General features: G+C 45.0%; 1 protein-coding gene across 1 annotated transcript in view; it reads left to right on the top strand.

Moving 5' to 3' along the window:
• The first annotated feature begins 15,388 nt into the window (after positions 1 to 15,388).
• NHSL2 (NHS like 2) overlaps positions 15,389 to 26,093 on the top strand; it is a 248,815-nt gene continuing 238,110 nt past the window's right edge. Inside the window, exon 1 of the mRNA XM_041740532.1 lies at positions 15,389 to 15,929. Coding sequence (XP_041596466.1) covers positions 15,650 to 15,929 — 280 coding nt within the window. The 5' untranslated portion in view covers positions 15,389 to 15,649. The remainder of the gene's footprint in view (positions 15,930 to 26,093) is intronic.

Here is a 26,093-nt window from a genome sequence, read left to right as displayed (position 1 = left end):
GGTAACTGGGTGATGGGACATTCAGAAGGGCAGGGGTACAACGAGCACTGGGTGTTATATAAGACTGATGAATCACTGACCTCTATCTCTGAAACTAATAATACACTATATGTTAATTAATTGAATTTAAATTTAAAAAAATTTTGCGTACCTGGAATCTTACTGTACACAGGACTGTGGGTAGACAGTAGACAGACTGATGGCCCCTTAAGTATGTCCATGTTCTGTGAAACTTGTGACAGTGTCTGGTCACAAGGCTAAAGTGAATTGACGTAGCAGAAGGAATGAAAAGTTGTTAATCAGCTGACCTTAAGACAGGGAGATTACTCTGGATTATCTGGGTAGGCTCAGTATATTCACAAAGGTCCTTAAAAGTGGAAGAGGGAGGCAGAAGAGGGGGAACCAGAGAGATGGTAGCAGAAGGACTCAGTACATTGTTGACTTTGAAGATGGAGGAAGGGAGCTACAAGTCAAGGGGTGCAGGCAGCCTCTAGAAGCTGGAAAAATCAAGGAAATGTATTTTTCCCTAGAGTCTCCAGAAGAAACAGAGGCTTGCCACCACCTTTATTTCAGCATAGTGAGACCTGTGTTGGTCTTCTGATCCCCAGAACCATAAGACAAGAAATTTGTCTCAACTACTTACTTTGTGATAATTTGTTATGGCAGCAATAGGAAACTAATGCAGGTTGCTTTTTCTCAGCATTATATTTGTGAGACTTGTCCATGTTATGATGGGTAGCTACAGTTTATTCATTTTCATTGCACTGTAGCAAGGGTAGGCAACTATGGCCCATAGACGGAATCTGGCCTGGTGCCAGTTTTTGTATGGTCTTTTTTTTTTTTTTAAGATTTTATTTATTTATTCATGAGAATACACAGAGAGGAGAGAGAGAGAGAGAGAGAGAGAGAGAGAGGCAGAGACACAGGCAGAGGGAGAAGCAGGCTCCATGCAGGGAGCCTGACGTGGGACTCGATCCGGGATCTCCAGGATCACGCCCTGGGCTGAGCTGAAGCAGTGCTAAAACGCTGAGCCACCCGGACTGCCCTTTCTTTCTTTTTTTTGGGGGGGGGGGCGGTCTTTGAACTAAGGATGGTTTTCACGTCTTTGAAAGGTTGGAAAAAAATACGAGAAGAATAATATTTTGTGAAATATACATTTTAGTGTCCATAAATAAAGTTTTATTAAAGCTACCCTCCTTCATTAATATATTGTCTATGGATGCACTCATGCTACAGTGGCAGAACTGAGTAGTTGAAACAACATATGGTCTGGAAAGTCTAATTATTTACTACCAGGCCCTTTACATTAAAAGGTATCTAGCCCTTGCTCTGTGACCACACTATCTGATAATACTTTTTATGTTGATGGAAATGTTCTATGTCTATATTTTACAGCTTGATGGCCACTAATCACGTGAGGCTACTGAACATTTGAAATGTAGCTCATGTTATTGAGGAACTGGATTTTTAAATTCTATTTTAATTAATTTAAATTTAAGGAGCTACGTGTGGCTAGTGGCTACTGTGTCGGATACTGCAGCTCTAAAGTGTTTCACTGTATGGACAGGCCATTATTCATTTACCCATTTTACTGTTGATGGGCAATGGAGTTGTCTCTAGTTTGTAAGTATTATTAATGAGCCTCATAACTCTTCTTGCACATGTCTTTGGGTTTCCCCATATGAGTGACTTTTTGTGCATATGACTTTCTGAATGTAACACAAACAGCATGTGAGAATCCACTGCTTCCACATCCTCACCAACTAGGCAGTGTCAGTCTTTTATTTTAGCTATTCTGATGGACACGTAGCTGTATCACGTTGGGGTTTACATTTGCATTTTCTGTTTCCTAATGAGATTGAGAGATTTTTCATATACTACTTGTCTCATTGCTAAGACCTAGCACACTTTAATTCCATGTTCCGTGTACCGCCACTCCTGATTTGCATGCCATTGTTATGCATTTCAACTTCATCAATTTAAACCCCGTAAGACAGTAGTAGTAATAGTAGTAGTAGTAGTAGTAGTAGTAGTCTCTTTTATTTCTCTCCTCCCCTCCTTATCTACACTTTTCATTTTCTTCATTCCCAAGTCTGACTTCTCATCCAGAATCATTTTCCTTATGCCTAAAGAAAAATCTTTAGTATTTCCTTTAGTGCCTGTCTACTGATGGTGAATTCACTCAGAGTTTATTTGTCTGAAAATGTTTCCATTTCAACTTAATTGTTTAAAAATATTCTTGCTGGGCATAGAATTGTGGTTGGCATTTATTGTCTTTCAGTACTCTGGCACTATTATTCCATTCTCTTCTGGCTTTTATTTTTTTCTGAGAAGTCAGCTGTTAGTTTAATTATTTCTCCTTTGAAGTTAAACTCTTCTTCCTCCAGATTTACTTGAATTAAAAAAAATTTAAATGTGTTAAAATCTACATAGTAAAAAAAAAAAAATCTACATAGTATAAAATTTACTATCTGAACCATTTTTAGGTATACAGTTTGGTAGTGTTAGGCACATTCCCATTGTGCAGCCTATCTCCAGAACTCTTTTCATTTTGCAAAACTGGATGTCTGTATCTATTAAACATTGCCCCCAGAGCCTGGCAACCAACCTTCTGTCTCTGTAAGTTTGGCTATCCTCAGTACCTCATAGTGGGGTCATGCAGTAGTTGTCTTTTTGTGACTGGCTTATTTCACTCAACATAATGTCCTCGAGGTTTATCCATGTTGTAGCATGCGTCAGAGTTTCCTTCCTTTTTAAGGCTGAATAATATCCCACTGTATGGCTATACAGCATTTGATCCATTCATCCATCAATGGACACATGGGTTACTTCTAACTTTTGGCTATTGTGAATAGTGCTGCCATAAACATAATTTAATAGATATCTCTTTGAGATCCTGCTTCCAATTCTTTTGGGTGTATACCCAAAAGTGGAATTGCTGGATCATATGGTAATTCTACTTTTAATATTTTGATAAACTACCATACTGTTTCTCTGTATGCTTTTTAGGACTCTCTCTCTCTCTCTCTCTCTCTCTCTCTCTCTCTCTCTCTCTCTCCTATTTCTAGCAGTTTTACTATAAAGTGCCAAAATTTGTTTTTCATTTGATTTATATTGCTTGAAGCTCTAGGGATTCTTGAGCCTATGTCTGGATATCTTTTCTCAACTTTAGAAATTTAATTCTACAAACACTACTTCTGCCCCATCATTTCTCCTTCTGGGAATCCACTTACACATGAAAGTGTGTCTAGTCTTAGCTAGACTTTCAAGGTATATCCCTTTGTCTTTTACACTTTCTTCTGTTTTTCTTTCCCATATTTGTGTCCCTCTGAGTTTCATTCTGGATATTTTTATTCTTATTTTTTTAAGGTTTTTTTTTTTTTAAACATTTTATTTTTTTAAGATTTATTTATTTATTCATTCAGAGAGAGTGAGAGAGAGGCAGAGACACAGGCAGAGGGAGAAGCAGGCTCCATGCAGGGAGCCCGATGTGGGACTCGATCCAGGGTCTCCAGGATCACACCCCGGGCTGCAGGCAGCGCTAAACCGCTGCGCCACCGGGGCTGCCCTTTTTTTAAGGTTTTATTTATTTATTTGAGACCGAGAGGGAGAGAACGAGAGGGAGAGAATGAGTGTGTGTGTGTGTGTGGGGGGGGGGGACAGAGGGAGAGGGAGAGGGAGAAACAGACTCCTAGCCAAGCAGGGAGCCTGAAACAGGGCTCTATCCCAGGACCTTGAGATAATGGCCTGAGTCAAAGGCAGATGCTTACTCAACTGAGCCACCCAGGTGCCCCTTTTCTGGATATTTTTCTATCCTATCTTTGAGTTTACTGATTCTCTCTTCTGCTGTATGTGATTCTCAAACTTACCATTTATTTCTGGATATATAAACACAAAAATATTTTTGCACTTTGGAAACATGTTTATGATATAGTGTTTAAAAAATGTGGGTTACAAAACCTTCTAACACACACTAGGATCATATTCATGGTGAAACACTGGAAGCTTTCCCCCTAAGATCAAGGACAAGATACGAATGCCCATTTTCACCACTGCTATTTAACATTATGGTGTAAAATCTAGCCAGAGCAATTAGGTAGAAGAATAAATTTTAAAGTATACAAATTAGACAATAAGAAATAAACTATCTCTCATCCCAAATGACATGACCCTATATAAGGAAATTCCCAAAGAATCTTTAAAAAAAACCTGCTAGAGCTAATAAATGCAGGAAAGATGCAAGACACAAAATGAACCATCAAAAACCAGTTGTGTTTCTATGAAAACACATAGAATTTAAAAAAACCAAAGGGGAAAATAAGCAAAACAATTCCATTTAAAACAGCATCTAATAGAATAAAACACCTAGGAACAAATTAACCAAGGAGGTTAAATACTTATACACTGAAAACTACAATACATTCCTGAAATAAATGAACTATGACCCAAATAAATGGAAATACATCCCATGTTCATGGATTGAAAGACCTAATAGTGTTAAGAAGCCAGTAGTTTCTAAAGCAATCTACAGATTGAATGCAATCTCTATCAAAATTCCAGTGACTTTTTTGTAGAATGGAAAAGCCAATCCTCAAATTCACATGGAACTGCAAAGGACTCCAAATAACCAAAACAATCTCTAAAAAGATATAAAGCTGGAGGACTCAGTTACTAATTTCAAAGCTTCTTACAAAGCTATAGTAATTAAAGCCATGTAATTCTGGCATAAGGATAGATGTATAGAATAATAGAATAGAATTGAGAGTCCAGCTATAAACTGACATACCTATGATCAACTGACTTTCAAAAAGGGTGTCTACACCATTCAATGGGGGAAAGAAGACTCTAACATATGGTAAACGGGATAATTAGATATCCAACAAACAAAAGAATGAACTTTGACCCCTACTTCATACCATATCCAAAAATTAACTCCAAATGGATCAAAGACCTAAATATAAGTGCTAAAACTATAAAGAACTTAGGAGAAAACATAACAATCAATCTTCATGATTTTATTTAATTTTAATTTTTATTTTTAAAAAGATTTTAAAAAAGGATTTTATTTATTTATCCATGAGAGACAGACAGAGAGAGGCAGAGACATAGGCATAGGGAGAAGCAGGAACCCCGCAGAGAGCCCATGTGGGACTCGATCCGGATCCTGGGATTCCCAGATCACGCCCTGAGCTGAAGGCAGACGCTCAACCATTGAGCCACCCAGGCATCCCAATCTTTGTGATTTTAGATTTGGCAATGCATTCCTAGATATGCCATCAGAAACTTGGGCAACAAAAGAGAAAATAAATTGGACTTGACCAAAATTACAGTTTTTGAGCATCAAAGAATATTACTGAGAAAGTGAAAAGAAAACCTATAGAATAGAAGAAAATATTTGGAAATCTTACATCTGATAAGGGTTTAATATCTGGAGTATATACAGAACTATGACTCAACAATGGAAAGACAGCCCTATTAAACATGGGCAAAGCATTTCAAAAGACATTTCTCCAAAGAGGATATACATATGGCTAGTAAATACATGGAAAGGTGCTCAACATTGTTAATTATTAGGGAAATGCAAATCAAAATCACAATGAGATCCCATTTCACACCCACCAGGGTGGCTATCATAGAAAAAACAAACAGAAAATAAAAAGTGTTGGCAAGAATATGAAGAAATTGGACCCTCATACATTGCTGGTGGGAATGTAAAATGGTGTAGTTGCTGTAGAAAACAGTCTAGTAGTTCCTTAAAAGTTAAAACATAGAGTTGTCACATGACCCAGCAACTCCACTCCTAGGTATATACCCAAAAGAATTGAAAAAAAGTATCAAACAGACATTTTGCACCCATGTTCATTGCAGGATTATTCACAGTAGCCAAAAAGTGGAAACAATTCAGTGTCCATTAAAAGATGAATGGATAAACACAATGTGATACATAGTGCAATGGAATATTATTCAGCCAATAAAAGAAATGGAGTTTTGATACATGCTACAACATGGATGAACCTTGAAAACATTCTGCTAAGTGAAAGAAGCCAAAGACACAAGAAGGCAAATACCATACGACTCCACTTATCTGAAATATCTAGAATTGGCAAAGTCATATAGACAAGAAAGTTGATTAAAGGTTATCTGGGGGGATCCCTGGGTGGCGCAGCGGTTTGGCGCCTGCCTTTGGCCCAGGGCGCGATCCTGGAGACCCGGGATCGAATCCCACGTCGGGCTCCCGGTGCATGGAGCCTGCTTCTCCCTCTGCCTGTGTCTCTGCCTCTCTCTATCTCTCTGTGACTATCATAAATAAATAAAAATTTAAAAAAAAAATAAAGGTTATCTGGGGTTTGGGCATGGTGGAAGTGGGGAGTTATTGCTTAATGGTTATAAGGTTTTTGTTTTAGGTGATGAAAAATTTTGGAAACATATACTGGTAATGGCTGCACAATATTGTGGGTATAGTCAATGCCAGTGAATTGTACACTTAAAATTGTTAAAATCATAAATATTATGTATGCTGTATATATTTTACAACAAAAAATAATTCCAAAAAGTGATCAATTAACCCAAGAGAAGAAAGAAATAGAGGGGGAAAAACAAAGAAGAGACATAACAATTGAAATTGGCTAGCAAGATGGTAGATTGTATTTCAAATATATCAATAATTGTGTTAAATTGAATGATCTACACACACACCAGTTAAAAGACAGATTGTCGGGGGCGCCTGGCTGCCTCAGCATGTAGAGCATGTGACTCTTGATCTCGGGCATGAGTTCAAGTCCCATGTTGCACGTAGAGCTTACTTAAAAGAAAAAAAAGATGGGATCCCTGGGTGGCTCAGCGGTTTACATCTGCCTTCAGCACAGGGCATGATCCTGGGGACCTGGGATCCCATGTCGGGCTCCCTGCATGGAGCCTGCTTCTCCCTCTGCCTGTGTCTCTACCTCTCTGTTTCTCTCTGTATCTCTCATGAATCAATCAATCAATCAATCAATCAATCAAAAAAAAAAAAAGAGATCGTCATACTGGATTAAAAATTACAACCCAACTGCATGCTGTCTACAAGACACCCAATTTAAATATAAAGAAATAAATTAAAAGGAAAATGGGAGAAAGATACACCATATAGATATTATCTAAAGAAAGTTGAACCAGCTATGTTAATTTCAGAGAAAGCCAAGTTCAGAGCAGGGAATATGTTCACGGATAAAAAGGGACATTGCATAATGATAAAGGTATCAATTTTCAAGAAGATATAACCATCCTAAATATGTATGTACTTAACAAGAGAGCTTCAAAATTCATGAGGCAAAAACTCACAGAATTTAAAGGAGAAATAGACAAATCCACAATTATAGTTGGAGGATCCAACATTCCTCTATCAATTATTGATAGAACAAGTAGGTGGAAACCCAGTGAAGATATGGATAGCATGAAGAACACTATCAACCAACTTGACCCAACCGATAAAACCCTCTACCCAACACAATACAAATCTTAAGTGCACGTGGAACAATCTGAAGTTAGACCATATTCTGGGTCATATGCAACACCTGACAAATTTAAAATAGTAGAAATCATACAAATCAGACCATATTGGAATTAAACTAGAAATTACTACCAGAAAGACACCTGGAAAATCTTCAAGTTTTTGGAACTTGAAAAGAATACTTCTAAATAACACAGGGGTCAAAGGAGGTTCTCAAGGCAAATTTAATAATATTTTAATTAAATAAAAATGAACAAATATTGAAATTTGTGGGACGTAGCAGAAGTAGAGCTTAGCAGGAAATTTATAGCATTAAATAAATATTTATTAGAAAAGAAAATCTCAAATCATTGAGAGCACATGTAGAGGAATGAATATAATGATTGACCATGAAATTTAAGCTGGGTAGGGAGGGAAGTGAGGACATGAAGGGAAATGGGAATAGTAGGTTTAATGAGTGGGGCCAAAGTATTTTTAGGGTGGAGGAATGATAAACATGAGTTAGAAAGGAGAAAGTGTTAGTTGAAGAGTGGGATGCCTGAAGTTGAGAAAAGAGAGGAATAGTTTTTTGTTTTGTTTTGTTTGTTTAGTAATTACAAGGTCAGTGGTATGGCCATGTGGGTTAGTGGGTTAGTGGATAAAGTAGGGCGGAGGGCAAGAAGATATTTAGGGGAGAGGAGGTCAAGGAACCAAAAGGCCAGATTATCATAAAGGTCATCTATACAGATACTGAAATAACCAAGAATTATGACAGGAATAGTGTTCTAACAGTGAGTAACAGTGAACCAGGTGCTAAAACCTTCAAGGAAAAAGTGTGAGTGATCCAGGGGTCAGTGATCACCCTGAGGACAGATAGCAAATGATATAATCTGAGGACAGGAGATGCAAAACTGAGGGTGGTTTTTGAAGAGGGAGGATAATGTCCCGGAAGTGACAACAAGGAGGACACCTTTTCCACTTCCAGGCCTTGTGGTGCTTAGCGATCTGGGAAAGAAGACAGCACCATTTAAGAGGCCTTCAGAGACACTAAGGACCTCAGAGCTCGATTTCAGTGAAGGGAGATGAAGGGGATATACAGAGACACAGTTGCAGATAGAGGGGAATTTGATAACTGTCCACTAATTCTATGAAGCATGGCAGAAGGGTTTCAGAAGTTGGGGAGAAGGGATATGGAGTCCTAAAAGCGATATACAGAGCCGTCTGACTACACTCAAAGAGAAGAATGACCTGGGAGTCTTAGGGGGACTGACAAAAATAGATTAAAGCCATGTTGAGATTATCTGTGATGGCTTCAAGACAAATAGTAATGGTGAGGCCTTGGAGAGTGAGAGGTAGTGGTCTGTAGCAGTCACGGTTCAGAGAAGCAGAACTAATAGGATATGTGTGTGTGTGTGTGTGTGTGTGTGTGTGTGTGTGTGTTTAAAAGATTTCATTTATTTATTCGTGAAATACACACATAGAGAGGGGCAGACATAGGCAGAGGGAGAAGCAGGCTCCACGTAGGGAGCCTGATGCGGCACTCCATCCTGGCACTCCAGGATCATGCCCTGAACCAAAGGCAGACGCTCAACCGCTGAGCCAGCCAGGCGTCCTGCAATAGGATATATAAAATTGGTTTATGTGATTGTGATATATACAGTTGAAACTTGAGCACGTGTTTGAACTGCGTGGGTCTACTTAGACACAATTATTTTTCCATAAATATAGCATAGAACTGTAAAATAAAATATATTTTCTCTTCCTTATGATTTTGAATAACATTTTCTCTTCTCTAACTTACTTTATTATAAGAAGACAATATATAACACATAACATAAAAAAATATGCATTAATCAACTGTTTATGTTCTTGTTAAAGCTTCTAGTCAACAGTAGGCTATTTGTTAAGTTTTGGGGGAGTCAAAAGCTATACACAGATTTTCAACCGCATGGGGTGGTCAGAGCTCCTGAGCCCTGCATTGTTTAAGGGTCGACTGTACTTTGTTTGGAATATATGATCTTACAATCGAATATAGTGATGAGATAGCAATTTTTTAGAGGGGGCAGAAGGAGAGAATCTTTTTTTTTTTTAAGATTTATTTGAGAGAGAGAGAGAGAGAGCACACATGCAGGTACGAGCAGGGGAGGGGCAAAGGAAGAGGAGAGGGAGTCTCAAGCAGACTCTTCACTGAGCACAGAGTCCAACTCAGGGCTGGATTCCATGACCCAGAGATCAAGACCCCAGCCGAAACCAAGAGTCGGCCACTTAATCGACTGTGCCACCCGGGTATCCCCAAGATAGCCATTTTTAATGGAATATGGAAACTCACCTGGGATGTTTGGAGACTTCTCTGGGTGACTTCTCTAGGAAGAAACTAGGCTTCCTAAGAACGCAAATGCCCGTTTTGATTGCTCAAAGTGATGATTTGGGGCTAGATAGTAATAGTAGACTCTTGCTTACATAAGATATAGCTGAGATGATTGGGAAGTGGAGTGACCTATACAAAAAGCAGATGAGGGCTGGCACTGCTTATTGCCACAAGTTTGTTATCCAGTTTAACCAATAAGTCCCTTACTCATGTATTGGCTGAGAGAAGGCTTGATAAAGTAGTTGAGACGCCTGAATGTCAGGAAGCATTTGATAAATTAAAAGGCAATTGGGTAAGAGACAAGATTTCAACTATTCCTGATTATAATATATTCTTTGTAACTACAGAAACTTTGATGCAAGGGCATGAGGCTCTGTTAACTCAGAATGGGTAAGAGAGAAAAAAACTTGCCTTCCTTTTTATAGTCAGGAAAGTACTAACTATACTGCTAATAACATTTCTTGAGTATCATCTCTGTGCCAAGCACTTTATGTACATTATCTCATGTAATCCTCAGAGCAGTCCTACAAGGTAAATATTTAATAGCCAGAATGGCGTAGGCCCTGATCAAATAGGATGGACACCTGTAGACAATCAGTACAGCCGTACTCAGGCACATCAATTGACTATTGGTCTTGTCCATTTTATGGATGAGGAAACTGAAGCACAGAGCGTGTTAAGTAACTTGCCCAAGACACTCAGCTTGGGAGCTGGTGATTTGAACTCACAGATCAGTGGGTCTCCAAAGCCTGTGTTTGACCATGACTACTATGCTGTGCCGCATAGCTTCCGAGCAGAGAGGAAAGGTGGACCACATGTCTAATAACCATATTTGTGTGCTTGATAAAGCCAAAACCTTACTTATTCAGGTTCCCTAATTAATCCAAAGCCCTGAGCTGCAAACAATTTAATATTGTAAAGATGGACGTGGTTATTCCACAATATCCAGCCTCGATATCCAACATAGAGATGTCATCACGTGGTGGACATGGCACATCCTGGAGAGATTAAGGACTTTTACTTACTGCTTTAGGATTTTGTAGGGGAGACAGGAATTTTCAGGGGGAGGGGTGGTGGTTGTCAGGTCAGGAGTAGGATAGTCAGGGAGTGTCCCAATATGATTTTGCCCGAGTAAAGCAAGCATGTCAGAATAAAAATTACTCATTGAATGCAGCAACATTTGAATGTTACTAATTATAGTGTCTTCCAAACAAGTTAGGGAGGGAATGAGGGAAAGCATGATAGTGGGGTAGGGGGTGGCAGACCGGTGGTGAGCGGGAAATCCATATAGCACGTGAGGATGAGGGGCTGATAAAGAATCTGTTCGTGTTCTGGTGAAATCTCCTGTAGTTTCTTTCAAAATACTACAAATCTTTTCGCGCAGATTCAGCCTGGGCTCAGAGTCAGGGCCAAAGTTCAAACAACATCAAAGTTTATTTTTGAAATAAAGGTTTATTTCCTCATGGAATTCTTGAAGGGTTTGCCCTGCATGTGCGTGAAGCATTGAGTCTGGGCTGAAAGGAATTTATTTTAGGACCTTGGGGAGTCTTCAGCTTACATGCCTATTGCCCTAGGAGGTGACTGATGGCTGTGTAAGTTTCCAGTCCACCCCTGGGGGCCCAGCTCTGGGGCATACCCCTCCCCGCTCTGAAGGCTGCCTCAAGGGCAGAAGAAGCCTGCTCTCTCATCTCAAATCTCAAGGCATCAATGGGTCCCATCTTTTCCTAGTAAGGCATTGGTTAGCATGAGTTTTGTCTGCATTGTTGATTGCATCCTGGGATCTCTCCCGATTGAAAAGCTAAAAGCCACCAGTTTGTGTTTTCTTTGGGCTACTTTCTTAGGGCCTGTCTGAGGAGATAGTTTACTTGTGTTCTTAACTGCAGAGCCAAGCGTTAAAATACCAAAAAGGGAGGGGCACCTGGGTGGCTCAGTGGTTGAGCATCTGCCTTCGGCTCAGGTCAGCTCAGGTCATGCTCTCAGGGTCCTGGGATCGGGTCCCACATCAGGCTCCCCTCAGGGAGCCTGCTTCTCCCTCTGCCTATGTCTCTGCCTCTCTCTCTTGTGTCTCTCATGAATAAAGAAAACCTTTTTTAAAAAAATTCCAAAAAAGGGTAAATGACATTAAAAAAAAAAAAAGAGTCAATCTAGTATTTGCAAATTCTTGCTAGTTTCTCTTGGTACAGACACGATGGCTGTATATATACTTTTTCATTCATAAAGAAAGCTCCTGCATTGAGTCTCATGGCAAGAGGGTATTGAGGGTGGAATGTATTTTCTTACAACTTAGATAAAACAATTGCTTGGAAAACAAACAAACAAACAATTGCTTGACTACAGAGGGATGTCAAGGAAAAAAACCCTGGCATTGCTGCTTATCTTCCAAGATGCTACTATTTGGGTAAATTTGAGAAGTAGCAACAGGGGGGCACCTTTCTTGGTTCTCATCCTAAAATAAGGCTGAGGGCTGTACTGGGAAACTGGATGGGTTGCACGTTTGCTCGTGAGTTTTCACTTTGCAGCTGTGGAGATTGCCAACTTGGAGGAAGAGAAATGGCATATCCTATGTTACTTACTTATGCCTCCAAATCCAATTTTTGTTGAAATTCGAGGTTCTTAGCAGCAGCTAGTTAGGCAGCACAGAGGGTGGGAAGGAAAGTAGGGGCCTTGCTGGTTGTGCGTGGTCTGCTCTCCCATTTCCCCTACTACCTCTCTAGCCACTCTTTTTCCAATCACTGCTTCCAGGCCAAACCCATGCCCAGTTCCACAGGTGGGCTCAGCTTAGGCTTCCCTTGGAACTCTGAGCACAGTGACAGATGAACAGCCAGAGGTCTGAAGTCTGGGAGTTGGTGGGTGGGCAGAAAGCATCCAGCATTTTCAGGTCTGGCTTGGTTGTTAGGGTCCTCTCCTTTTGCTCCTTTGCCTCTCCCCTCTCTCTCCTGAATGTGCAGTGCCAAGGATTATAGGCAAACCAAAGCAAACACTGACCTCAGGGAACACTTTCTGGCTACTTGGCCCAGGGGATATTGGTGGAGGTGGGACATAGCAGTCTTGCCCTGCACATGTGCCTCTTCTCACTGCCTCCAGATGAGACGTTCTCGAGCATCTCCTTCTCCACATTGGGCAGTGTTCTGCTCTAGAATTCACGATGACTCTCTACTGGCCCTTGGGCCAGGTGAAATCCTTTAGTAAACCTCTTCAGATTGGGCTCTTCCCATAATCCAGCTGTACTTATTGATTCATTCACATGCATTTTCTGTATGCCAGTCACTGGGCTTGGCACTGGGCATAGAGAAGTGAACAAGATAGACATAGTTCCTGCCCTCACGGGGCTAACAGTTGAATGGGAGAAGACGGTATTATTACAAACGCAATATTATTACTATAACAAGGATGATCACACTAATTCTGCAGTGGGGGGTGATGTGGGAGGATGGAACAGGACCCTTCGTCTTAGCTGCTCACCTGCCCTGGACAGCGTGGCCGGAGTGTGGCACTTCTAGAACCCCAACCCTTCCCTCCATAGACCAGAGTTGGATCCCTGTGCTCCTTCTCAGGGGCTCTTTGACATCCAGGCCTGCCTTTCTCTCAAGGTCTCAGTTTTACTGTTGGGAAGAGACCAGAGAGAAGAATGAAGGTGAAAACTTACATTCCCTTGACTTCTTCCCGTAGCACGTGGAGTACAGCTCTGGTTCTGGGAAGGGAGGAGGGGCTCTGTTCTGAGGTGGCCCCATTGCAAGTCCTTGATGTTTCCTTGATGAAAGCCAGGGCCAGCACATTGAAGAGGCTGGAATGAACAGACTTGGCTGGGATGGTGGGGGGGGGCGGGGGGGGGGCAGGAGGAGGGCGTGGGGCCAATGCTGATTCACTTGGAGTTGAGCTTGTTATTATAGAGTCCTGAAAGATTTCATCAGCTTCAGGAATCCAAGTCGTGAGGGGTGGGCTCAGACACTAGGCCCATCCCAGGCCTGCCACCCTCAGGCAGCGAAGCTCTACCCACACGGTCTCTTTCAATCTGCTCTGTACCTCATTTCTTTTTCTCCCACATGAAGATCAGTCTGAATAGCCCATAGGTCAAGGACAAGTATCCTTGGAGAGTTCAGCCAAGTCCCTACTTCCTGCCAGTCACTCTCTTGGCTCAGGTTGGAGTTTGCCAAATACAGAACTTTAGGTCCCCGTTCTGCAATTGGATTTAACAGTTCAGAAGAGGGGTTGTCTTTTGCCCATTTGTTTCTTATTGTAATAGAACCCAACTTTTTTTTTTTTTTTTTTAGTACCCATGTTCCAATTTACTGAACAAGGAACAGATTATTTTCCGTGAAAGGTAATCGGATTACTTTTAACTAGTTGTAGAGCCTTCTTGAACTGCTTAAGGGACAATTCTGTAAAGGAATGAATGAAAACTGGCCACACTCAGGATCATTAGTGCAGACACACATAGTCTGTTCAAGGTGTTTTGCTAATAGATTATAAGGGATTATAAGGATCGGAGCATTTTTAGGAGGAGCGACGAGACAATTATCAGAAGGAAGAAAGGGACAAAGTCAAAGTGGTTTAGAGGAGAACCAGATGGTAGCTCAGTGTGTTGAAATTAAGTGTTTGGAGTGGAGACTCCACAAGTGCACGGGGACATACACACACACTCAGGCACCCTGGTTTTCTGAGGACGTCACTGTCTCCCTCTCTTCTAACTTCTACAATAGAGAGAGATCAGGACATGACTACAGGGTTTCTTGTACTGCAAGCATACCTATCCCAGCCTGTTCCGTGGGCACCTCAGGAGCCCAGTGCAGCCAGAGATGGAGGTGGCCCTGGGCCCTCTTTCTGCATAAAATATGGAGCAGCATCCCTCCATCCGAACTGAATCTACTGTTCCAGAGAGTGGGTTTCTTTTCATCCATCCATTCTATTCATTCATTCCAGAGTCTTTACAGCAGTCCAGGCACTGTGAGTACCCAGAGTCACTGTTCTCCTGACAGTCCGGTAAGATAATTGGTTCTTTCCTCCTCGGTTCCAAGCTCCTGGGTGCTAGAAAGCTGTACTCACAGCCGAGGCCAGCCTGTGCGTGGCGCCCAGTACTGTTTGGGAAAGGAACGCTACATGAATGAAATCAGGCTATTCGGTGGGTCTCCACCGGTAACTTGCTGGTGTGGGCACGGGTGCACTTGAATTTTTATTATTTATGAAGAAAAAGTTTAAATTAAAGAAACAAAGCAGAACGCAACTTTTAACCACCAGTACTGAGACTGGAGCTCCACAGGAGGACGCGGGCACACATACCGTACCGTACGGAACATCTCTCTCTCTCTCTCTCTCTCTCTCTCTCTCCTCTCTCTCACACACACACACACACACACACTCACACACACACACACCTCACGCAGACATTCCTTCTTTCACGCTCCAGCTCGCTCTTTTTACTCCTACTTCCCTCTCCCTCCTCTCCCAGATCAAGTGTTAATCTGTGAATCTCTGACCGCAAAAGAAAAAAAAATGGTGGTGGTGGGGGGATCCCGAAGTAGCAAGGGAGGAGGAGGTGGAGAAAGGCGGGGAGGAGGAGGAGCCCAGCGAACCAGAGTCAGAGGGACTGGTGGCTCCGGCGAGTGTTCAGCCCCGGGGGGAGCGGCGCTCCAGCCTGGGAACCCGTCAGCCCGCCCACCCGCCTGTCGTCTTCCGCGCCAGTCCGCTCGCGGGCCCGCGCCCGGGGCTTCCTGCACCCGGAGCTGGGGCCACCGCTCAGCGGCGCTTGGGCCAGGGGCGCTGCTCCGGGTGAGGCGGCCGCGCCGCCAGGCTGGTTCCCCGCGGCCGCGCCCGGAATGCCGTTCTACAGGCGCACGGTGGTGCCCCAGCGCCTGTGCCCGCGCAACCCGCCGCAGCCGCTCACCGAGCTCCGCGACGTGAGCCACCTGGCCGCGCTCAGCCTGCTCCGGCAGCTCGCCGACCTCTGCGGCCACTCGCTGGCTCTGCTCGAGGACCTCGAGGGGCACCTGCTGGCCCTGGGGCGCCGCACCGACAACCTGTTCCGGCGCACTGTGCGCCTTCGCCGCCGCCTTCCCTGCCACCTCCTCGGCCTGGAGGACGATGAAGAAGAGCTAGGTAAACCGCGCCCAGGGAGGCTCGCGGCCCCGGGTCTACCCCGCCTCTGGGGGCGCCAGTGGGCTCCCGGCTCTGCACCCACCTCCTCCCCGGCCCTGCCTGCCCCTCCTCCTCCCTTCCCTCCCTGCCCCTCCGGGAGTGAGGGGGATCCCGTTTCCGACTCCCCACCCGCCGCTCTCCCTCTGGAACTTCCTGCTCCTGGACCCGGCCGCGACGTCCTGAGTGGCCCGGTGCCCTTGGGGCTCCCCGGCCCTGGGGTGTTGCGGCCGCCTTCTGGGGATATGGGGGAGGAAGGCGGGGGGACCCGCGGGGTTCCTGGGAGCCACTGGGTCCGGGTCGGCTTCGGTGCCATCCCCAGGCCGGAGGCGTCCCGGTCTCCGCGGCGTCGGGAACCAAATGGCCGCGCCGCTGGCGTCTTTGCTCCAGTCTCGGAGCCTGGCCGCTTCGGAAAGCGCGCGGAGCGGTTGGCCACCCACGCGGCCGCGGGAGCTTAGCGGCGGTGCCTACTGGATTTAAACCTGTGCAACTTCGCGCCGCAGCGTGTTCGCAGCTCGCAGACTGTCGGAGCGCCCTCCCGCCGCTTCTTCCCGCGATTTCGGGGTGGCTGCGCCTGGAGTGGCCGGAGGGGTGTCGGGATAAGTAGACACTGCCTCCAGCTCCGCTGACGCCTAGCCCTTGGGGTCTAGCTGCACAGATTTGCTTGAGAGAGCCGCTTAAGGTGACTGCCATCAGTTTCACGATCCGTTTAGGAATTAGCCATGCCTGAGAAACCCAGTGGGTGGTGCCTCTGGCTGAAGACGCAGAACCCGGGAGAGGGTAGCAGGACGGTGCGAGCCTTTGACCCTTTACTACTTTGGACTTTACTTCCCCCCCCCCCCCCTTTACTTTGAATGGGAAATCCTCAGTCAGTGGAAATGCACCGATCTCTTAGAGTGCGAAACTTTTGCTGAAAGCACGAGGACTGAATGTGCTGGAAATGCTGACCACAGCCGGCCCCTGCCAGGTACCGAGGCCAGTTGGCACCACCAGAAAGGGGATAGGGGGAAAGAGAGAGGGAGAGAGAGAGAGGGAGGGAGGGAGAGAGAGAGAGAGAAAGAGAGGGAGGGAGGGAGAGAGAGACAAAGAGAGAGAGAGAGAGAGAGAGAGAGAGAGAGAGAGAGAGAGAGAGAGAAGAGAGAAGAGAGAGAAGAGGAGAGGAGAGGAGAGGAGAAAAGAGAAGAGAAGAGAAGAGAAGAGAAGAGAAGAGAAGAGAAGAGAAGAGAAGAGAAGAGAAGAGAAGAGAAGGAGCAGTGTGACCAGAAAGTTTCGGATGGAGGCAGAAGATGGCTACTGGCTGACTTTTTGAGTGCAAGACTCCAGCTGCCTTGGGGAAGGATTGCCTGGGCCAGCTCCTCTCCTGTGTAGGCGCCACCTTGCCCCCACCCTTTCCAGTAGAGCAGGAGTCAGAGGCCCTGGGACCCCTCTTTGGAAAGGTCTAGGACTACTCAGATAGATGGTGGAGGTCACTACTGGAGAAAAATGAACTGGGTCATGTGTGAACAGGAAGCTGGAAGATATAGATGACTGCCAGGTGGAATGTTGCCATGGGACCAGAAACCTCTGCATGGCAGGGGACCAGGAAAGCTGGGGCCCTAGGTCCGGTTAGTTCTCAGTTGACAAAGAGGGTAGGAAGGTCACTGTTGATTTTTTATTTTTATTTTTATTTATTTATTTTTTGCTGGGGTCCCACCAACTACCAGGATTAGCCTAGGAGAAATTTGATAAGTCAGCTGGGGGAGAGTAGTTTGCAAAATCCCCACACAGCTTACTTACAAGACAGGCACCTACTGAGTTCAGCAGGGTAGGTTAAGGACAGAGAGGAGGCTCTGCTTTTCCAACTTGGACCTTTCTGTCTACTGAGTCGGAGAGCCCTCTCCACATGAGCATGGCTTCACCAAGTCACCTTGGGACCCAACCCTCTCCAGTAATCTGCTGCCTTAGAAAGAGATGGCCTTGAGCAATGGCTATCTTTTCAAGGAAGGGAGCAATCCTGAGGATAAATTGCACAGGTTTGATTTCTTTGAAGTTTGCAAGAACTGTGAGAGTGGCCGTCTCTCCTCTTTGGTGTGTCCACTGGCCTCTGAGAACACACATGTTTCTTGGCTCAGATGCACCAAGGGATCTGCTGTGTAAATGGAAAGCAGCTACCTTATGCAGTGGTGCAGTGTACCTTACTGCACGCTTTTCTCTTTGGATGCTATGGTTGTGTATCCCTTAAATTAGGCCTTCCCAACAAAGATCTGAGCATAAGTGCCAAATGCAAGGAGAGTTGGAGAGCATAATCAGTGTGCCATCTGGCCAACCCCTTGTTGCTCAGGTATAAGCTTGACCAACAAGGTGGTCAGCAGGCTGCATATTGTATTTTGACCCCAAATAAATATACACCCCCTGTATAACTTTTTCTTTCTTTCTTTCTTTCTTTCTTTCTTTCTTTCTTTCTTTCTTTCTTTCTTTCTTTCTTTTCTTTCTTTCTTTTTCTTCTTCTTCTTCTTCTTCTTCTTCTTCTTCTTCTTCTTCTTCTTCTTCTTCTTCTTCCCCTCCTCCTCCTCCTCCTCCTCCTCCTCCTCCTTCTCCTCCTCCTCCTCCTCCTCCTCCTCCTCCTCCTCCTCCTTCTCCTTCTCCTTCTCCTTCTTCTTCTTAACTATTTGTCAGGTCTTGTCCTTTTTTTCTTCCCGGCGCCTTTTCTCCTAGCACTCCTACTCCTTTACTGACCACGTTGCTGGCAATTCAGCACTCCCACTCAGCATTTTACCCTACATATCCTCCATCTGGCTGGATTTCCCCCAAATGCTTCCTTTAGCAATTTCTTTGACCATGGGGGCAGGAAAGACCTGGGAAGGAGGGAGGAAGGTTTGGAAGCCAAGTAACCAGAGTGAATGACACCTGACAGACCAGCAGCTTATGGACTCCCTGCAGGGACAGCTTGGCTGCCACCTACAGGAGCGATGGCAAGTCAGACTGGCCTGTAGCCTTCAGGCTCGCAGAGACCAGACAGCCCGCTTCTTCGGGGGTGGGGGGTGGGGGTGGGTGGTTGAGGGAGGGGGGCTGGGAGGATATAGAGAGAGCCGGGGGGGGCGGGGAGAAAGTTGATGCCAAAGGAGTCCGTGGTGCTCCTCTAAGCAGCCAGGGGTCACAGCCCCACCTTCTTCAAGGTTACAAGGGTGGGACTGGGCTGGGCTGGTTGCCTAGCAACACCTCCTCCTCCATTGAAGGCTGTTCTTTGGTAACTTGAACCCCTTGGAGACTGCCCTAGAAGCTCTTGTAACCGGCATGAGGTAGGGGATGGGGGTTGGAAGGAGACGGTGTGCTAAAGGATAGTACCAGGCTCCTCTGGTTAAGGATCTGCGGCTGTTGTCATACCCTTGGCATGGCCCTGCTTATAACTGGAGTCTTTCCTCACATCTGGCTTTGAATGTGACCTGTTCAATTCCCTTTGTGTTCTTGTACTCTGTGCTCTTCATCTCAAGAATGGCATGGTCAAAGCCAGAGGGAAATAGCTCCATGACTGCTGCCATATGCTGAGTCAATCCAAGCTTTCCAATTCCTCCCTCAGGGATCTATTTAATGTTTGTAGGTGCTTAGATGATAATTGCAAAAGCAGTCAGGCTATTGGCCTAGGGGTATAATATCTCCTGAGTGAGCAAGGAAGTCACCGAAGCACTAGATAAATCTAGGTATGTTCAATAACACTGGGGAGCTATCATGTCACACTAGCCTATGAACTTTCTATGGGAAAGATGCTCTGTTCCTTCTTGCAATTTTTTTTTTTTTTGGCTTGAATATAGCCAGTTGGGTAGATGGTGGAAACTCCCTCTTCATCTTTATGTAAAATTCCTGCCTCTTCATTTTCCAGCTTTGTGGCAACTCTGGCTCCAAATCAGAAAGGACAGCTGGTTTATTTATGTTTAAATCATAATTCCAGGGACGCCTGGGTGGCTCAGCGGTTGAGCATCTGCCTTCAGCTCAGAGCGTGATCCCACGGTCCTGGGATCGAGTCCCACATCAGGCTCCCTGCATGGAGCCTGCTTCTCCCTCTGCCTATGTCTCTGCCTGCCTCTCTCTCTGTGTCTCTCATGAATAAATAAATAAAATCTTAAAAAAACAAAAATAAATCATAACTCCAGCGTGAGGGGAGACTGCTGTAAATCTAGATGGAGATGAAAAAAATGAAAGCTGCACCTTTAGGCTGCAGCTAGATTACCACTCGATGAGGTGTCATGGACCTTGAACCTGACGGTCATTGCTACTGAGGTGGGGATATGGCCTGCTTGAATTGGATGGAGCAGGGGGAGTTTTGGGGACTTGGAACAGGCACTTTGCCAGAACTCACTTTGCCTCTGTCCTACCTGTCATCCCCAGGGACCCTTGGGACAGTGGCTTGACAGAGTGCGGTGGGCAGGCAAGCCCATTTTCTTTTAAAGACCGTGAAATTCCTGGTCAGCTTCGTGGTATTTCCATGTGTTGAAAACATCTTTCCTGGAAATTTAGACACCAAAATGTCCACTAGGATTTCCTCCACTTTAAGAGACAAGAAATTCAATCTTCTCTTTTTTTTAGACCCATGAGCAGCCAAGGTGATAAAAGCGTCAGCATGACGGAATAGTAGGTTAATAGGAGAAGATTCAAGTTATGGCTCTTGGTCTCAACTTTGACCTTTATGAAGTTGATGAGGCTTCGGTGGGAGAGTGGTGAATTTGCATCATCTGTCCCTGCACTTCTTTGGTTTGGACAGAGTTGGTTTAAACCATGTGGCACCAAAAACTCTGCCACTAACCTTATGGGTGTCCTAACACTTGAGTGCTGAGGCCCAGAAAAAGGAAGGGACTTGTCCACAGGTACCCAGCTGGATCAAGACCGTTAGTAGCCCGAAGTGCAGAAAAGATTGTAGCATCTCCCCATATGTAATTCCAAATGAAAGCGATACTAAACCTTCAAATAAGATGTTATTTTGGGGGGTGCCTGGGTGTCTCCGTCGGTTGAGTGCCCAGCTGTTGATCTCAGCTCAGGTCTTGATCTCGTGGTTGTGAGTTTGAGCCCCTTGTCAAGCCCCATGTCGAGCCCCACGTTGGGCATGGAGCCTGCTTTAAAAAAAAGATTAAATGTTATTTTTTGAAGTTACTAAGAGCCACATGTATGTTGAAAATAAAATGGTTTCTAGATCTTTTCATTCTTTCTTTTGTACTCCTATTGTTGGTGGCCCAAGGCTATACTTAATCTGCCCTTTGAGGAATGTGGCACCTGTTAGGCCACACAGCAGATAAATGCCAGGAAGCATTGGGGCACCTGGGTGGCTCAGTGCCTTTGGCTCCGGTGGTGATCCCGGGGTCCTGGGATCGAGTCCCGCATCAGGCTCCCCCTGTTCACCAAGAGTCACTGCCCTGGCATTTTCTCCAGCTGGTACCTGTCCAGGATAATGAATGACTCCTGCTACCTTTGCAAACTGAGGGATGCTCTAAAGAATAGCCTCCCTATGGTTTCTGCGGTTGGGACTTGGTTGGGTGAGTTGGAGGTGGAGAGAAGGAAGGAAGGTCAACCTTGCATCATGTAGAAAATGGATGTGAGGCAACAGGCTCCCTTGTTAAAACATAGTCTCCTTTAAGCTCTGAGTGGGAAATAGCTTAGAGAAAGAATCTTCAGGTGGAAAGGGGGTGGCCGGGCCAGTGACCCTGACTCTGTCTTCTGAAGGTTACTTTTCAGTGGGGTCTTTCCCTCAAAATCCTTCTGTCATCTTTATACTTGCTATTTTCCCTTACAGCTTTTGATCCAATTGTGGACACTCCTTGTCACACACCCACATCATGACTATCTTCTGTTATTATAGCAGAGGCTGGATGGCATTTGAAAAGGCACTTTTATTAAAAACCAAGGAATGAGAAAGTAAAAGTATTACCAAAAATGTATTTGGCATACGCGTTTCCAAGATATGGATTTACTTATCTTATCTTATCAAAGCTTAAGAAGTGTGACAGGCTTACCAGCTTTGCTGCTCTCTATACCCTTTCTGGGGGCCTCAAATCACCTTATCCTCAGATTATTACCTTCTAGCCTCTTGCAAAGAGGACACAACTTGGGGTCTCATCACCTTTCCTCCTCTCACCCTTGTGCTGGGTGCTAAAGACTCAGAGGTAAATAAGACGAAGTCTCTCCCTTCAAAGAGCTCCCACTGGGGGCGCCTGGGTGACTCAGTCTGTGAAACATCTGACTCTTGATTTCAGCTCAGGTCATGATCTCAGGGTTGTGAGATTGAGCCCCGGGTCGGGTTCCATGCTCAGTGTGGAGTCTGCTTAAGATTCTCTCTCTCTCTCCCTCTGTCCCTCCTCCCCCACCCTCTCTTTCTCTCTCTCTCTCTCTCTCTCTCTCTCTCTGTCTCATAAAAAGAGCTCCCACTGCAGGGTGGGTGCCATCTTATTTTCTACCACCCCAGCAATATGGTGCCGGGACATCAGGTCCTCTCTTTCTACAGGTGGGAGAGAGCTGATAGCCAGAACCAGGACCCCAGTTCACACCCCAGAGGATTTTCCATTCAGTCTGGCTTGGACCCCAAGCATGGAATTTGGACTTTTAGAATCCCCTATGGTAACAACAAAAATAAAAACCAAACAGTGACAGACTGCTACTGTGAATTCAGCAGTGCTTTTACATAAACTTGTCGATTTAAAACTGATGGCCTGTCTTTACACATAGGCAGAGTAGTGCTTATTCAGTGGGTGGACAACGCTTGGTGGATCTGGAGACTCACAGACTTGTGACAACTCCACGGCCTTCTTGAGACGTCTTCTCCCAGTTGGAAGCCACTGGCCTCAAGCTGATGGTTCAAGCTGCCAGCTCTGTTCTCCACAGATTTCCGTGATTTCACTCAGATAAGCTCTCACTGAAGTTTTCAAGTTGGAGTGCCTTGGGTCGTAATATCTTAATGGACAATGCTACATTCATAATGCCACAAACAGGAGGTGTGTTAACTGAGTGTTTGCATGAGTAGGCTTACAGCAGGATGCTCTGTGTGTGAGGCAGGGGAATCTGAACATGCGTCAAGACCACTAGGCATCAGTCTTTTAACTTGGGAGGTTTGAGCAATCAAGCAGCCCTCCATTCCTCTCCCTCTCTCTTTTTCTAAAGTGTAAGCTCCTCAATAGAAAGTGAGCCTCTCAAGGGCAGAGATCTTCATCTGTTTTTTTTTTTTTAAGATTTTATTTATTTATTTGAGAGAGGGAGAGAGTAAGAGAGAGAAAGCACGAGTGGGGTGAGGGGCAAAGGAAGAAGCGGACTCCCTGCTAAGCAGGGAACCCAATGCGGCTGGGTCCTGGAACTCCAAGATCATGACCTGAGCCAAAGGCAGACACTTAACCAACTGAGCCACCCAGGTGCCCCAGCTTCATCTTTTTTTTTTTTTATTAAGATTTATGTATTTATTTTAGATAGAGCAAGCACAGGGAGGGACAGAGAGAGAGGGTGAGAGGAACTTTAGCAGGTTCCTTGCTGAGCTCAGAGCCCGACACGTGGGGTTCACTCTCACGACCCTGAGGCCCTGAGACCCAAAGACCAGGACCTGAATCGAAACCAAGAGTCAGGTGCTCAACCGACTACATCATCCTGGGGCTCCGAGATCTTCATCTGTTCTTATTGCTGTTTCTTCAGCCCCTAAAATAGTACTCGGCATCTAATAGGCACTTAATAAATGCCTATTCAGTTCAATTCATCACAATTTTTTTCTAGCCATCACATACTTATTTATGTTTTAAGATTTTATTTATTTTTAAGAGAGAGAGAGTGCACACGAGCAGAGAGGAGGGGCAGAGGGAGAGGCAGGAGCAGACTCCCCGCTGAGCATGGGAGCCTGGATCTCAGGACCCCGGGATCATGATCTGAGCCCGAGGCAGACAGCCATCACATATTTATTGAGCACCTGATTCTGAGCCTGGCCCCCGTGCTGGTTTCTGAGGACATACAGCCTAACTGGAATGCAGCCCTAGAGCCCGACGTGGAGAACATCGAATCATGGAACTGCTGTGGAGGCAAGCCTGGAGGTCTAGAGAATGAAGAGGAGGTTCACCTGGCTCAGCCTATAAAAGCCTCCAGGAGGATGTGATGTCTGAGTTCTGAAGCGTGATCTGGAGCCGGCCAGTTGAAAAAGGAGGAGGGAATTCCTGACACAGGAAGTAGCCAGTGCAAGGCCCAGGGTATGTGAGAGGGCCAGTGAGGGGGAGGAGCTAACTCAAGTGATTCAGGGGGATAGTGTGCAAGGAGCCTCGGGACTCAGACTGAGCCTCCAGGCGGGAGATGGGGTGGGGGAAGCCCTCACATCCTGTGTGTTGGCCAAGGAGCCGGATACTAGAGAGTCTTGGGAAGGTTAAAGTGAAGTTGTAACTGCAGATTTTCTTGATCTGCATTCAAGTTCTCACTGTCCCTGGGGCAGATGAGACCTGCTTCACAGAGCCAGATCCTGGGTCCCCTCAAGAAGGTCAGGTCAGGAGGGGTTCCAAGCCACAGTGAGGAAAAAAGAGGGAGAGAAAGCCAGAGTCTACCTGGCCTCTTCTTTTTCGTGGGTGGGGACCCTGGAGGTTTGACGGTATCTTTTATTTTTTCTTTCCAAATAGCATAGATTCTTAAGAATCGCCTGTGATTCATCTAGGGGAAAATCAGAATATTTTTTTCTTTGGAAAATAGGCTTAAAGAGGAGATGAGCTGAAAAAATGATTCAGCTGGTTTTATTTTGACTGAAATTTGCTTCTAAGAACAGTGTAATTAACTGCCTGGCATTTATAGTCAGATTCCAAGGATCTTCAAAATAGCCGAACTCATATGAATCCTCCCCAACTAGCAGGCCCCGAGGGGAGTAGTGAGATCTCTCTTACCAACAGGCCTTGGCTTGGACTCTCTCTGTTCTCAGAGGAGGCCATGTATCACAGTTGTCAGCAATTCCCTCACTGGCATTATGTACTCTTACCCCTTTTGATCCGGTAATTCCACTTCTGGGACCTTCTCCTATCAGATATTCTGGGAACAATGTTTGAGGATGCTCACTGCATCTGTTGGTTATTTGGGGAGAAAAATAATGTAAACATTCAACAATAGGGACATAGTAATAAATTTGGACAGTTCTGTCTGACAGTTAAGAAAAATCAGGCTTAAAACAAATGTGTAGTGATGGGGCGGCTGGGTGATGCAGTCATTTAAGCGTTGGACTCTTGGTTTCGGCTGGGGTCGTGATCTTGTGGTCCTGGGATGGAGCCTTGAGTCAGGCTCCACACTCAGTGGAGAATCTGTTAATGATTTTTTTTCTCTCCCTCTCCCCTTTGTCCCCCACCCTCCCCCACACACACACACACTCGCACGCACTCTCTCTCTCAAATAAATAAATCTTAAAAAAACAAAAACAAATGTATAGTGATACATGGAAATGCACAGAATAATGCTAAGTGGAGTCAGGCTCCCTGCTCAGTGGGGAGTCTGCTTCTCCCTCTCCCTCTGTTCCTCCTCCCTGACCGTGCTCACTCTCTCTCTCTCGCTCTCTCTCTTTCAAATAAATAAATAAGTAAATAAATAAATATCTTAAAAATAATGCTAAGTGGAAAGAAAGGCTGGGTATAAAATCGTATATCCAGTATTATCCAAAATAAAGCACACATATATGGAAAAGTCACTGGAGGGGCATGTGCCCTAATGTTAACAATGCTTATCTCTGGGTGATAACGATGATAGCAAGAGTAACAGTGGTTATCTTTATGAAATTATGGGAGTGGGTGTTATTTTTTCTCATACCTTTCTGCATTTTTCCAAATTTCCTAAATGAACATGTATTACTTTTAATAAGTAAGAAAAAAAAACCCCAATGAGTGACATGTTAAGGAAGAGGATCTTGGGATTTGGAAGCAGCAGCTGTGGGTGTAGGTCCCACTTGCCTAGCACTTACTAGCTGACTGATGTCTCTGAGCCACACTCCCTTGTCTGTAAAAGGAGGTTAATGCTACCCAGTTCAGAGAGTTGTCGTGAGGATTCAAAATAATGGAAGTAAATTGCCTGGTGCACACACCACGATCATTCTTCCCCACTGACATCTGTTCACTGCCTTGCCAACCAAGGAATGAAAACAATCTTTGGAACTGAAGCTGAGGCACCACTGAGGGT

Source organism: Vulpes lagopus, chromosome X (genome assembly GCF_018345385.1).
Source record: "Vulpes lagopus strain Blue_001 chromosome X, ASM1834538v1, whole genome shotgun sequence".
Classification (NCBI taxonomy): Eukaryota; Metazoa; Chordata; class Mammalia; order Carnivora; family Canidae; genus Vulpes; species Vulpes lagopus.
Note: the sequence above shows the minus strand (reverse complement) of the source record. Positions and strands in the feature narration are given on the sequence as shown.